General features: G+C 34.5%; 1 protein-coding gene across 1 annotated transcript in view; it reads left to right on the top strand.

Moving 5' to 3' along the window:
- The window catches only part of STIM2 (stromal interaction molecule 2), a 172,035-nt gene that overhangs the window by 41,149 nt on the left and 116,223 nt on the right, over positions 1 to 14,663 (top strand). Inside the window, 1 exon segment of the mRNA XM_079154516.1 lies at positions 14,490 to 14,620. Coding sequence (XP_079010642.1) covers positions 14,490 to 14,620 — 131 coding nt within the window.

The raw sequence follows: 14,663 nt of genomic DNA, 5'->3' as shown, positions 1-14,663 counted from the left end.
GTTAAGGGTGAATTTCTTTAGTGATGCCCTTGAAGGGATAAATGGGATGAGATCTCGTTTACAAATGTAGTAATTTGTATTATATATAAACTTAGATAATTCATCTGTGGCAGTTGGCCAGAGACACAGTATGAAGATGCAGACCCTGGAGAAGTGTTTGATGGATTGTGGGAGCTTAAGGACAATCTCTTCAGATAGCTTCACTGAATTTTTAGAATTTTTTTCCTTTCTGCCGAAGGATTCTGCAATATCATGCTCTGAATAAGGATGAGGAGGAGGCATTTGGGGTTGAGGATCAAGAAGGTGTGAAATAGAGTGGGAGTGCGAATAAACCAGGGAGTTATAATATTCTTTCCTGGTAGCATTAAGGGTGCACTTGAGGCCTGTGGTTATGAATTGAAAGTGTGATCAGCCATGTTTAGATGCATGGTGTCAGTGCAGAGTTGGTGGAGAATTACATTGAACAAGGATATAACTTTGCTAAGTATGATGAAATGAGAGAAGGACAAGGAAGTCGAGGGTGTTTGCAGGGAAGTGACTGTGAGCGCATCTGTATCATCTGTGAAAGGAAGGTAGGAGGACCGCAAAGGCTAAGGAACAGTAATCTGTCCAAGTGATGATGGTGGCAGAAAGGGCAGAGTAGAGCCTACAGATTTCCTGATGTTGGAAGGGCTTGTCTGGGAGAACGGGAGTGACTTCAGAGTTTCTGGCCTGAGCAAGTGGTCAGAATGGAGTTGCTGTCAACTGAAGTGTTTGGTACTTTTTCACAGTCTGTGGTTTGGTTATGTTTTATTGATTGTTACATGTAAAAAGAATATTTCTAGTACAGTTAAGCCAGCCAAATATAAATACAAATCCAAGATCCATGACCACATATTACAATTTTATATTGATACATTAATTCAGTAAATCCTTGTTGAGTGCTTGCTATTTTCCAGGTGGTATTATAGATGGTGGAAATGTAATGCTGAACACAATAGATCAATTAATAATTTACATTGGTTTTAGTTTATATTGAGAAAACAATATTTTAGAAAATGTATAAATAAAAGCAATTACTGTACCAACTAACTGGTTCAATTTGGTTGTGTATGTGTGTGTGTTTATAAATAAGTTTAGGTCAGTTTTATATCTTTGAAACTGTTTCTCTAGAAACTAACATTGTTATTTTTAGAGCACAGCTAAATATTTAAGATATTAAGATATTCAGAAAGTATAAAACAATGGACTAGGGATAGAGCTCAGTTGGCAGAGTGCTTGCTTTGCGTGTACAAGGTCCTGGGTTCAATCCCCAGCACCCACGTGCACACACACACACACACACACAGAGTATAAAACAAAAATATTGAAGGCTAAAGAAATAGAATTTATTTTGTACTTTATAGACAACATGAATTTTTTTTTTTTTTTTTTTAACTAGAGCCTAATTCCTCTTTTGGATCAGAATTTATATTCTGCAGATTGATTTCCTGAGCAGTCTCTAAAGCTTAAATACACCCTAAATGGAAGAAATTATGCTTTTACTTCTTTATCACACACATACTTCAGATAGAGCACCAGTCTCCAGAATTTATGAAGAACTCAAAAAACTAAACACCAAAAACACAAATAACCCAATCAGTAAATGGGCTAAGGAACTGAACAGACACTTCACAGAAGATATACAATCAATCAACAGATATATGAAAAAATGTTCAACATCTCTAGTAATTAGAGAAATGCAAATCAAAGCTACCCTAAGATTTCATCTCACTCTAATTAGAATGGCAATTATTAAGAATACAAGCAATGATAGGTGTTGATGTGGATGTGGGAAAAAAGGTACACTCATACATTGCTGGTGGGGTTGCAAATTAGTGCAGCCACTCTGGAAAGCAGTATGGAGATTCCTCAGAAAGCTTGGAATGGAACCGCCATTTGACCAAGCTTTCCCACTCCTTGGCCTATACCCAAAGGACTTAAAATCAGCATACTACAGTGACACAGCTACATCAATGTTTATAGCAGCTCCGTTCACAATAGCTAAATTATGGAATTAACCTAGATGCCCTTTGATAGAGGTATGGATAAAGAAACTATGGTATATAAACACAATGGAATATTACTCAGCCATATATAATAATAAAATTATGGCATTTGCAGGTAAGTGGATGAAGTTGGAGAATATCATGCTAAGTGAGATAAGCCAATCCCAAAAAAACAAAGGTGAAATGTTTTCTCTGATAAGTGGATGAGGATACATAACGGGAAGAGGGGTGGTAAGGGACAAATCGAGGAACTTTGGATTGTGCAGAGGGGAGTGAGGAGAGGGGAGAGGGGAGGGGGTGGGAAAGATGGTGGAATGAGACATATATCATTACCCTGTATATATGTATGATTACACAAATGGTGTGACTCTACATAGTATACAACCAGAGAAATGAAAAGTTGTATTCCATTTATGTACAATGAATCAAAATGCATTCTGCTGTCATGTATAACTAAATAGAACAACAACAACAAAAAATATTCAGAAAACACTACAGATCCTTTGGGTTAATTCTTTTGGGTTATACATTTACATTATGAATTTTGGACAGTGTCTGAGTTGTTGGAATAACTTGCATATCTTCTTAAGGAGAATTTGAATAGGAAGGGCAATATTATATGTCTGTATATTGATTAAATCATTTCATAATCTTTAGTGTTATGTTCCACAAAATTTGTTATAGAAAGTGTGAGCAAGAGCACCAGCACCCTTAAATCATTACCATGAAAGGGTTGAAATCAACACTTTCAGAGAAAAAAACGTTAGTGTGTATGCTGGTTATAAAAATTTTACTATATATGAATACCTACTATTGTAGAGCAAAAATGGATGCTCGAATTATATTCTATAAAAAATTATGTGAAAAAGTTTATGTAGAAAAAATTGCTTTGGAGAATGAAGTCGATCTTAAGAGTTAGGTGTCAGTTCTCTCATAAACTAAACAGATGCTTTGCCTGATTCAGCTTTTTGCATGAAACCCTTTGCAGGCTGCTAACTATATGATTGTCTCCAAATTTCTCTCTGTTGCTTCTGAATGTCTTCAAGAGGCTGTTAAAAAAATTCTTTAAAATTTACACACATAATATTTCTACTTTGATGCTTTTAATTATCAAAAAGAATTTCAATAAACTTTGTAACTATATGCTACTTTAGAGTCCTGTATGTTGGAAGCTTAATTTGCAAACCTTCAATGTAGAAGCGTTTTGTGAGACTTTGCTCTCACAGGACAGGACAGGACAAACAACAACAGTGGCTGTTCTTGAGGTCTTTTTCATGAGAAACGATATTGGTTGGTTTTTAAATATACATTATATAAGCAGTTTTCAACTTGGAGTATTTGCTTTACAAATATCACTGTGAATACCAGGTGTCTAGCCAACAGCACATTGTACATGTGGCTGACTCCTTTTCCATTCTGATGGTACTATAGCTTCTGTTATGGAATACTAAGGGGAATGGCTACCTGTTTTTGTTGCTGAGGAAATTAGTGGGGTAGGACTGTGTTTCTGGGTTGGAAATTTTGGATTTGTTTTCATTTCAAAACAAGAAGAATTTTCTAAAAAAATTATGTGAACAAACAAAAAAAAAACAATCATCACATAGCAATACTTTTATCTAGATGAGTACTTTTTTTTTTTTTTTCCACTTCTATTAAGATACTTTCAATGAATGTGTGTTTAGAATTTCTGTTTTGGAATTTGCTTTCAGAATATTCCTTGTGAGGATTTTTTTAAATTAGGAAATTTTTTTCTTTTGATAGGCTGTGGAATATAAGGAAAGACACAAGTTCTTTGAATTCGGACCGATGTGAGTTGAGTGGTAACAAGTTAACTAGCTGTTTGATCTTGGGCAAAGTACTTTAAAAATCTTGCTTTACTCATCATGAGAAGTATGATACTGACAGTGTTATTGTTTGAATTAGATGATCAAGTCAACTCCCAGTTGAAGTCACCCAGTAATAGTCACACAATAAATACTATATTCCCTCTGTACTTCCCTCTTTGTAGTAGTTTAGGGTATATTTGGTTTTGGAATGAACTGGAAGGTATTTAGAGTCAAATCTACTTAAGAAAGTTTGGGCTGGGGAAGTAGCTTAGTGGTGTAGCACTTGCCTGGGTGTGTAAACCCTGGGTTTGATCCTCAGCACAGGAAAAAATAAATTGGTAATTGTAACAGTAATATCATAGAAAGACTAGACAGGTTTCAGGACATTTAACATTGAATTTCAGTGGTTTCTCCTGTGCCATTTATTAGCCATTTATCACTACAGATACCGTCCCTTTCTAGATGGTAGTAAATCTTTTGAGTGCTGTTCATTTTTTCCGTGACAGGGTTATGCCCATGATCTTCTGTGGGATAGGCAAGCCCCCTACCACTGAGCTACAGCCGCAGCCCTTGAGTGCTGTTGATTGAGTTCCTAATGTGTGTCACACACTGTCAGATATATTTTATGTCTTATCTAATTCTAACAGCTGCCCTGTAAGGTTACTGTTACTGCCATTCTGCACATGAGGAAATTAAGGCAAAGAGGTTAGATATCTTTCCTGTAGATATACAGTAAGTGACAGGGTGAGAGTGAATTGAATATTTAGAGTGTTCAACCTTTATCTTCTCTAAATTCTAATTTTATTTTACTTGATGTTAAATTTGCATACTTAGAAGTAAATGTTTTGCTCGTGAATCTGTGTCTTGTGGTAACAACAATGTTCTCTTTATTTCTGTAGTGGTGATATTGGTAGACTAGTATTAATGATCTTTGTTTCCTGTGGCTTGTGTTTTGGTTGTAGCTCTTAAAAATTACTATTGTGGTAAAATATGTATAAAATAAAATTTACCATTTTAACCACTTTTAAATGTAGAATTCTGTAACACTAAGTACAGTCACAGTGTTGTTATAGCTGTGAATTATCCTTCTCTCTTAAACAACACAAAAGAAATAAAAATATTTAAAGTTCTACACTGTATATAACATTGTTAGTCAAAATGTTCATGGCTTGAGATAGAGACTTGAAGGAGCCCATACTTCTTGGAATCTGATTCCCATTTATTTTGGTTATGTTGCTTCAGTCAATGAGATTTTTTGGTTTTTGGAGAGAAGTTGTGAATTTAATTCTGTGATTCGGTGGGTTTGTACTCAGGTCCTCTTTTGCTTAAAATGTTTTTTGTTAAAGTTTTTATAGCATCCTGGGCAACCAGTATTCAATAAATAAGTATATGCATGCACCTGTTTACTTTTTTTTTCCACCTAGTCTGCATTTTTTTTCCCACAACAGATGCTACAGTGCTATAGACAGATACATTATTGCTTTCTAGGAATGTATGGCATTATAGAAAATGAAAAAATTAGGTAGCTGTTAGTGCATGTAAAGACAAATGGAGTTGTATGAAGCTTCCTAGGCCTTTATTTACATACACTGAAGAAATATGTGGTTATCCATTAATGTAAGTGTAGATACTTTTTTTTTTTTTTTGAAAGAGGAGAGGATTGGGAAATGAGCATATTAGATGGTTTTGATGCAGAGGCTTTACTTTTGACCTCTACCTCTAGAGAGTTTCTAGAAAGATTAGCAGGAACTAATGTTGCTTTGTGATGGTGGTGGGGTAGATGAGGGAATAAATGGGAAATTAATAATCAGGAGATCAGAAGTGGTGAAATTTAAAATGCCTTTGGAAAGGGGGGAGGAAACTGAGTTTATACAAGATACTCTATTTAAAAACAGTAGGGAGATACAGGTGAATTTAGCAATTTGTGGGGGATTTTTTTTTTTTTTTTGTGACTATTAGGGAAACTTCTTTCTTTTACCAGGGTTCTGATAAATTAACAGGTGCTTTTTATACATAGTGATTGTAAAGATTCAGAGCTCCAAGAGGCAGTCACCAGTGAGAAGGAGTTTTCAGCAAAGGCCATTAATTTTCTGTTGTTTTAAAAAATTGTGCTATAAGCAAATGCATCTGCAGTGGATTCTTAGTCCTCCATTGGTAAGGTCTGTCTCCTTCAGTTGTTGAACTTTTCAAAAGTCTGAGTACATATTAGAGATTCTAGAGTCCTTTGTTTTTTGTAGCATCCTTGTGTAGCATTGGATACACTCAACCAATTACATCTTTCCTTTTCTCATTTGTTATTTTGTAATGTAATATGCTTTCAATAAAAGGCAGCATATTTAATTTTTTTATTTTTGTGGGGGACTGGGAACCCAGAGGTACTTTACCATTATATCCCCAGTCTTTTTATTTTTTATTTTGAGACATGGTCTTGCTAAGTGGCTTAGGGCCTCACTAAATTGCTGAGACTGATCTCAAACTTGCAATCCTCCTTTTCTCAGACTCCTGAGTTGCTGGGATTAAAGGTGTGTGCCACCACAGTTGGCTAAATGCTAGTATATTTTGAATGCTTATTATATGCCAGATTATAGAATAATAGATTGAAACTTGCTTCTCCCCCAAAAAAGTATGTGGCAACCTTATTATTTTAGTTTTTGAGAAATATCTATTTATTCTATGTGCTAGGAGTTTGTAGTATGCTAGATAACTCTTACGTAGTAAGAGTTGTGAGAACAATAGATGCACTCTGCCCTAAAAAAGGATATTTAGAAGAGAAGGAAGACTTCATTCACACTGTTTTTGAATTTGAATCAGGTGTTTGGTATATTGAAAATGACACTGAATAATTGTCCCTGAAGATATTAGAAAACATTTGCTTTTAAAGTATTCAGATTGACTATTTGATTTGATAAATGCTTGAAGTGGTACTAATAAATACAAACTTGTTTTGGTGGGAGAGGGGTACTGGGTATTGAACCCAGGGGTACTTAACCACTGAGCCCCAGCCCCAGCCCTTTTTATTTTTTTTAGAGACAGGACTTGGTGAGAGTACAAACTATTTATTTAAAAAATTTCTTTCAGTGGTAGTTATTAAAATAATCTGAATCATGAGATTGGTAAGTAGTTGCCAAGACAGTAAGCCAAGTTCTTGGCAGCATATGGTTTGTGTGCTGTAGTGGGCCACAGTCATTGGTTTTGTACCTAATGGTCACCTGGCTCCACTTTTTAGTTTTTTTCTGCATGAAATATACTGACTTAAAGGAAAGTATAGAAGGGAAATTAGCTCTAAGGACTACATTTACTTTTTTCATCTTCACTGTTTTTGTAGAACTCTTATTTGTTAGGTTTCTAAACTGTATTCCCTACATATATTAATTGACTGAGATGACAAAAATAGAAAAAAATGACATATTTATTCCTACAGTGGAGGCTTCATGGAATCATATTTGATATATTTTGCAATTCTTGTGTTGTTTGATTTGGCTCCATCAAATACAAGAGAAACATGCCTTTTTTTTTTTTTTTAACCTAGATGACTTTTATGCCTGAAATACCAGTCATATTTGTCTCTTTTCTCTCACTACATTCAGTTTTTTTACTGTGATCTTTTCTGTTTGTCCTTCTCTGAAATTTGTATTCTATAATTTCCTGCTTGACTACTGTAATAGACATTCTTTGATAGCAAACATATATCTCCAAATTAAAATAAAATTGATGCATCTTACCAAAGGAGATATGCTGATGGCAAATAATCATATGAGGAAATGCTGCACATCATATATTATCAAGGAAATACAAATTTAAAAAATGAGATATACTACACACATGGCTAAAATCCAGAACACTGATAGCATTAAATGCTGGTGAGGCTGTGGAACAATGAGAACTCATTAATTCCTGGCGAGAATACAAAATGATACAGCCACTTTAAAAGGCAGATTTGCAGTTTCTTATACAACTAAACGTAGCCTGCCCATACAATCCAGCTATTGCATTGTTTTGGTATTTATTCAAAGGATCTGGAAAATTATATCCACACAAAAACATGCACATGAATGTGTATAGCAGGTTTATTTTAATTGCAAAACCTAATTGGAAGCAACTAAGATGTCCTTCAGTAGGTGCATGTAGAGATGAACTGTTGTACAATCAGATAATGAAATATGAAATTTCTACTAATTAATTAGGTTTAACTGTAGCACTATGAAGAGGTGAAGCATTTTATTGTCAGTTTCTACGTTTTAGTTTTCTGAGCCAAGTAATTTCTTGAAAGCTTTCAAAAATATTTACATTTAAAAACCAATTAGGTAAGTAATTCAGTAAACAAATATTGTCTTGAGTACTTACTGTGTGCCAGATACTGTTCTAGGCACTGGGGAAAGAGGACTGGTGAAATCAAAGCCTGGGAGCTCATGCTGGCATTGTAGTGTGGGAGATAGAGAGCAAATCAAGAAATACACAATGTTGTGTACCATGTTAAAGTGCTTTGAGTAAAAAGAAAGCAGACAGAGTAAAGGGGAAGGCTGTTTTAGATAGGGAAATAAGGTGATCTCTGAAGAACATTTGGGTTGGAATGAAAGTAGTTAATCAAACATGAATATATTTGGGAGAAAGATTTTTAGGCTGAGGAAACTGCAACTTATTAGTATTTGAGTAACTTATTAATATTTTTCCCTCTATAGTCACTTTAGAATGTTCTGTAGATTCCTCTTTATATAGCTTTCCCTATTATTTCTCTTAATTATCTAACTAAATGGGAATAATGCATATTTTTTAGAAAACATGGACTGTATAATACTTAATTTCTTATATATGTGTTAGTCAGCTTTTCATTGCTGTGACAAGTACTCAAGGAAAACAACTTAGAAGAGGAAAGATTTTTATTTTGGCTTATGGTTTCAGAAATTTCAGCCTATGGTTTTCTGGCTCCAAAGCTGAAACTTCGCGGTGGAAGAGTATGGCAGAGGAAGGCTACTCAGCTCATGGAGACCAGGAAGCAAAGAGAGGGGGAAGGATAAGGGACAAGATAGAGACCCCAGGGGCAAACCCCCAGTTATTTACTTCCCTAGTTGTGCTCCAGCTCCCTGCAGTTTTCTAATACCTCAGATTAATCCATTCAGATTATTAACTCATCAAATAAAACTAATCCACTGATAAGATTAGTACCCTCATGATTCAGTCTTTTTCCAAAAGTTCCACCTCTGGAGACTGCTGAATTGGGGACCAAGCATTCAATACATGAGTTTTTGGGGGGATTTTCAGATTTAAACTATAACAGTATTATTATGATATATAATAGACACTCTATAGTTGGTAGTTATCATTTTGTTAGCATAAAATCTAGTAGATTATGCTCTTCCCTGTACATCTTCCCAGAGAAGACATGTTCATCTTTCAAACACCAATGTAAAGATCACTTTTTTCCTGGTCTTTCTTAACTATGCACATAAACATGACTTCCTTAGTTTTGTCATCCTTGTATGTTTGTTACATTGTTATTGCATCTACCAGAGTTAGCTTTATTTATTTGTTTATTTTTGACTTTTCTCTACCTAGCTTCTAACCTAGATTATAATATTTATATGTTTACTAGGCAAAAAACTTGTAGTTAAGAATTAATTTATTTGGCTTCTAGTATTTATATGATTTGTGGCGGACGAAACCCGGGGCCCAGGGTTATGCCACGTGCATCTAAAGATGGCGACTGGCAGAGAGCAAACTGTGTCCTGATTATGCCTGGAGAAAGGCAGGAAGCATTTACAATTGGTGTATGATAATCAGTTCAGCCGCCTAGCGTGTGGACAGATATACTTTACATGTATGCTTGAGTGAGTGATCGCTTGACCTTTAATAGGATTGGATGGACATATCTGGTTACAATTGCTTATGCATGAGACTGCTTATATATTGAGGGTGTGTTATCTGAATAAACGGGAAGCTGCTTCATGAACTTCGGAAGGGTACATGTCTTTTGTCCCGCTGGTCGGCTGAAAGAACAAGAAGCAGCGTGAGCCGCTTGGAGCAACCCAGGCTAAGAAGCGGCGGTTTTCCGTAATGATTGACAAATATGTCAGTCATTGTGGTTCATTGAGAATAAAAAATAAATACATTGCATGCTAACAGTAAAATTTAAGGTAAAATTATGATACAACATAATGTATTTATCATAACGTTCAAGTGGAGTGTGAATTGAAGTGGAGGTACATTACCAAAAGGAAAAAGTAGAAAGTACAGGTATGACTTCTAGATTGTGAATGTGAATGTTATTCAGAAAGTGTCTAGTGATCCTGTCCCATGGAGTACTTTTGTGCTTCTTGTTGCCACTGACACATAAGCATAGATTTGGTGTCTTGAAGAGTTGGTTAGAATCCCACTCTCATCTCTAGGGATGTGATCTTAAGCAGGTTACCCATGAATCTCATTTCTTCATCTAAACAGTCGAGATAAAACTTGCCCTCCTTAAGTTTGTAGGAATTAAATTATGTGCATAAAAATAGCATTGGTTTCTAGAATGTAGTTGATATTACTTATTAGGTAAAATAGTTTTAATTCATTTAACTTTATTTCTGCAGAATTAGATTAAAAGTTTGTTAGGCTTTGAGTATAGAAAAATGAGGTGGAATTTAATAATATTGCTGATTATGGACTTTGGCTACATCTCATTTTGTTGCACCTGATTCCTTTTCCTCAGTATAAAGTGCTGCTGTCAATCCAGAGTAAAGAAAAGTGTGCTCATCAGATAAAACTAAAAAGATACATGCATTGTTTTGGTTAACACAAGGTAAGAGTACAAGGGAGGAAAACTCTCTTAATTTTTGTGCCTAGCACCAAGCATGAGCCTGGCACATTATAGGTACTTCAGATCATGTTTAAATGAATGAATGAAATCTGTTTAAATGAGAAACGCAGTGGCACATTTTTGGTCACTATGGAGGTGTTTATGAAATTGGCAAAGGAGAATGATTTGGTATTTTAGCAGTTGTCTTTGACATAATTATAATGGATTCAATATAGGCATGGATCTTTTAAAACAGGTTGCATATTTTAAAAGAAAGGTAGGCCAGCTAATCTGAGTTAAAAGTACCTCTTTTACAGAATTAACTTAGAAGGGAAACAACTGATAAAAATGAAAAAAGAAAAAATTAGAGGAGTCAATAGAGATCATAATTTATAACTATTCTGTTAAATTTCTAGGCCTTAAGTTATTGTACTTTAGAGGAAATAGAATTCCCTGTGGAAAAATGGACCAGTCTTGCTGGACTTCAGCTCCTATCTTTCCTTCTGCTGCTGCAGTTTGGACATCCCACCAACCCCTTAAGCAGTCTTCATTATGTACTTTACTATTCCTTGGAGTCATGGATTGGTGAATGCTGCCAAAATGACTGTGGCAGTTTCCACCACTGTCTCACTTGTGCCTTTAGTCCATCTACTTCCCACTGTCACTGGAGTGATCTTTGTATAATAAATCTGGTTGTCAGTTCCTGCCTTGAAATCCCTTAATGGGTTCCCATAGTCATGGATAAAATTCCAAATTCTGTAGTATGGAAAACAGCTTTTAGAGATCTAGCCTCTTACCAATCTCCTACCCATTTTTTTTTTTTTTTCCAGTGCTGAACATGGGAACCCATGGCCTTGCATATGCTAGGCAAGTGCTTGATCTCTGCATCTATCTGCACCTCTCTTTTAAATATGTATTTTTTTTTTTCTGTATTCCAGACAAATTAAACCACTTGTTTCTCCAAATGTTCTGTATTCTTTTCATGTCACTGAAGATAGGTTGTTCTTAGGTCATTTAAAAACTATCTAAATTTATCTTCAGAAAACTTTTACTGACTTTTCTAGTCTGGATTAGGTAATTTTTCTTCACATTCCCATAGAAGCCTGATTCTTGGCTGTATTTATGCCAGTGTAACAAAATGCTACAGACTGTATAATTTTAAACAAAAGGAATTCATTTCTCACAGGTCTAGAGTCTGGGAAGTCTATCATCAGGGAGTCGCTGTCTGGGGAAGGCCTTCTTACATCATCATCCCATGGCAGTAGAGCAAATGAACCTGAGGGAGAGACCAAGAGATCAAACTCACAGCCTCAAGCTCTTATAATCAGAATTAATCCATTCATGAGGATGGATCCCTCATAACCTAAATAACTCCTATCTCCCAGCACTGATGCATTGAGGATTAAATTTCCAACACATGGTTTTTGAAGGATACATTCACCTTAGCAACCTGCAGTCAGTGTTCTCAGTATATCTAATAATGTATCCTGTACATTTACATGTCTTTTCTTACTAGACTGTAAGCTTTTTCAGAGTGTAGGATGCTTGATTATCTTTTTAATTCCTAATACTTATCACTGCCTTATACCATATAGAAGCTGGAAGTTTTTGATTGGGTTTATGTATGAAGTAATAGAATTTATCAGAGATCTAAAATATGCCCACCCAAGTCAGTGTTTTAAGAACATGTGAAAAATCAAAGAACATGGTACCTGTTCATAAGCTTAGTTATATGGACAAAATGATGTGTAAAGCAATTGAAGATTAATAAAGTTCTACATTAAGTGGGGGCTTAGGTAGAATATTTGAAAGTGAAGATACAATAAAATAATGCAAATTCTTTGACTATATGTTCTCTATTTGGTTTTTCCCCTTTATATCACTACTAATTCCTTATATTTTTTATTATTTATCTTGTTATGCCCATATTCCTTGAATGTAAATTTTATGAGAATTTTGTCTTTTTTGTTCATTATGGTATTTCCAGTGTCTGGCACATGATAGCTGCTCAGTATATACTGGGTGAATGGTTGGAATAGAATTTGGAGAAGGAAGTGATCATTAAGAAAGAGTATTTATGAAAAATTTCATGGAGAAATTATATCCTGAAGTAGGCCTTGAGAGTATTTTATTAAATGTGTTGATAATTGTTTATATAATATTCATTTAAGTAAATAATTACCAATTTTATTTTTATGTGAATTTTTTCAGGTTATATGTTGCTCTTAATTTTCTTTTAAAGCTGTCTGAAGGTTATACAGCCCTCACTGTTGACTCAGAGTGTTTGACAACAAAGCTTATTTGATCAGAGTGAGGGATGGTGGCCCTTTCCTTATAACCAGTAGCAATAATCATATTTACTTTATATGTTTATTAGAAAATAAGATATAATTGTACATATGAGATCTGCTGGAGGCCATTATATGTTGTATAAAGATCTTCTTTCTGCTGTTCTTTGGTTCAGTACTTGAGAGCTTATCTTTTACTTTGCATCTATCAAAACAATTACAAATAGATTTGCACTCATAACCATATCAGGGTTCTTCTGGTTGCTTTGCAAATTAGGGACCATAATCGACCATTATTAGGTTTTATCAAATCTTGGTCAGATTTTAAATATTTGTATGTGCACACATATATGCATACATGATTTATAGTTACATTTCCATACATATATATACACACACACACACGTGTATTATTTTTTTTTGTATTTTTTTATTTTTTATTTTTTTGGTGATGCTGGCAATCCATCCTAGAGCCTTGTGTGAGACAAGTGCTCTACCACTGAACTACATCTCCAGCCCAGAGATGAGATAATAAGACCAAATGACAAGTGATTTGGCCATTTAACTGGTGGCAATTCATAATAAGAACAGAATGATATAATAGATTTTAAACTGTTGATGAGATTAACCAGACTATGACAATCTTCTTTATGTAAACCACATTAAACTTTTAAGTCCAATACTTTCTAGAAATACATGTGGTTCTGATGACATTTTAAAATGACATTATTTTAATGATATGATAGAATAGTAGCAGAAAGTTCCTAGAATTTGTCAATCCAGCAGCCTGCCAGATAGGGTGTGAGTAAATTTTGGCAATACTTTAAAATTTTGCAATATAGGTTTTTATTACTATTATATCAACAGGAGTGCTTTTCATCATTCTGATTTTAAGTCTTTGAAAAACCCTACATGCTCTCTGTTAGTTTTTGACAATTTCAATAGGAGGATTCACACATATTTCATTGGAAGAGATTTAACCAATGAATGTATATTAATGAAAACCTGAGGAGCAAGACTTTAAATAATTCATTTTCTTTTTTTTTCTTATTTAACCTAAGAAGTTATATATATTTTTAAAAAGTCATTGCAGTATCTTAAATAGAAAAATGAAAAAAGAGTCATGTAAATATTCTACCATTTCCGTTTTGTTTGTTTTGTAATGTTTTCTTTCCTAGGGCTTTATTTTAATTAAACCAGATTATACCTTGTATTCTCTGACTTTTAGTGTTTTTTTTTTTTTTTTTTTGTAGTGTGAGGAGATCTGTTTTTTGGGGGGTAGAGGATGAATAATTAGTAAATATAATGGATGAGAAGAGATAGAAGACTTTAGACAATTTGAAGTTAATACTGTTGTAATTTCTGATTGTAGTTGCCTAATATTAATGCAATTGGATTGTTAAATTTTGGTCAGTTGTGTTCACATATTATATTTTTGATGTGAAGAATACTCTTGACATTTTAAAGTTTCTTATCTGACTTGGTATGAAGTTTAAATTTTTTTTTTTTTCCCAATAACTGCAACCTATGTTTTGGTGTGGCAAGTTAGTAATTTTCCTTTGTTCTATTTCAGATCCCTGTATGTCACTGAGTCCACCATGCTTTACAGAAGAAGATCGATTTAGTCTGGAAGCTCTTCAAACAATACATAAACAAATGGATGATGACAAAGATGGTGGAATTGAAGTAGATGAAAGCGATGAAGTAGGTGGAAAGCTTTCCTTTCCCCGTACCCTCCTGGGACAGA

This window comes from Sciurus vulgaris, assembly GCF_902686455.1.
Source record: "Sciurus vulgaris genome assembly, chromosome: 9".
Lineage (NCBI taxonomy): Eukaryota > Metazoa > Chordata > Mammalia > Rodentia > Sciuridae > Sciurus > Sciurus vulgaris.
Note: the sequence above shows the minus strand (reverse complement) of the source record. Positions and strands in the feature narration are given on the sequence as shown.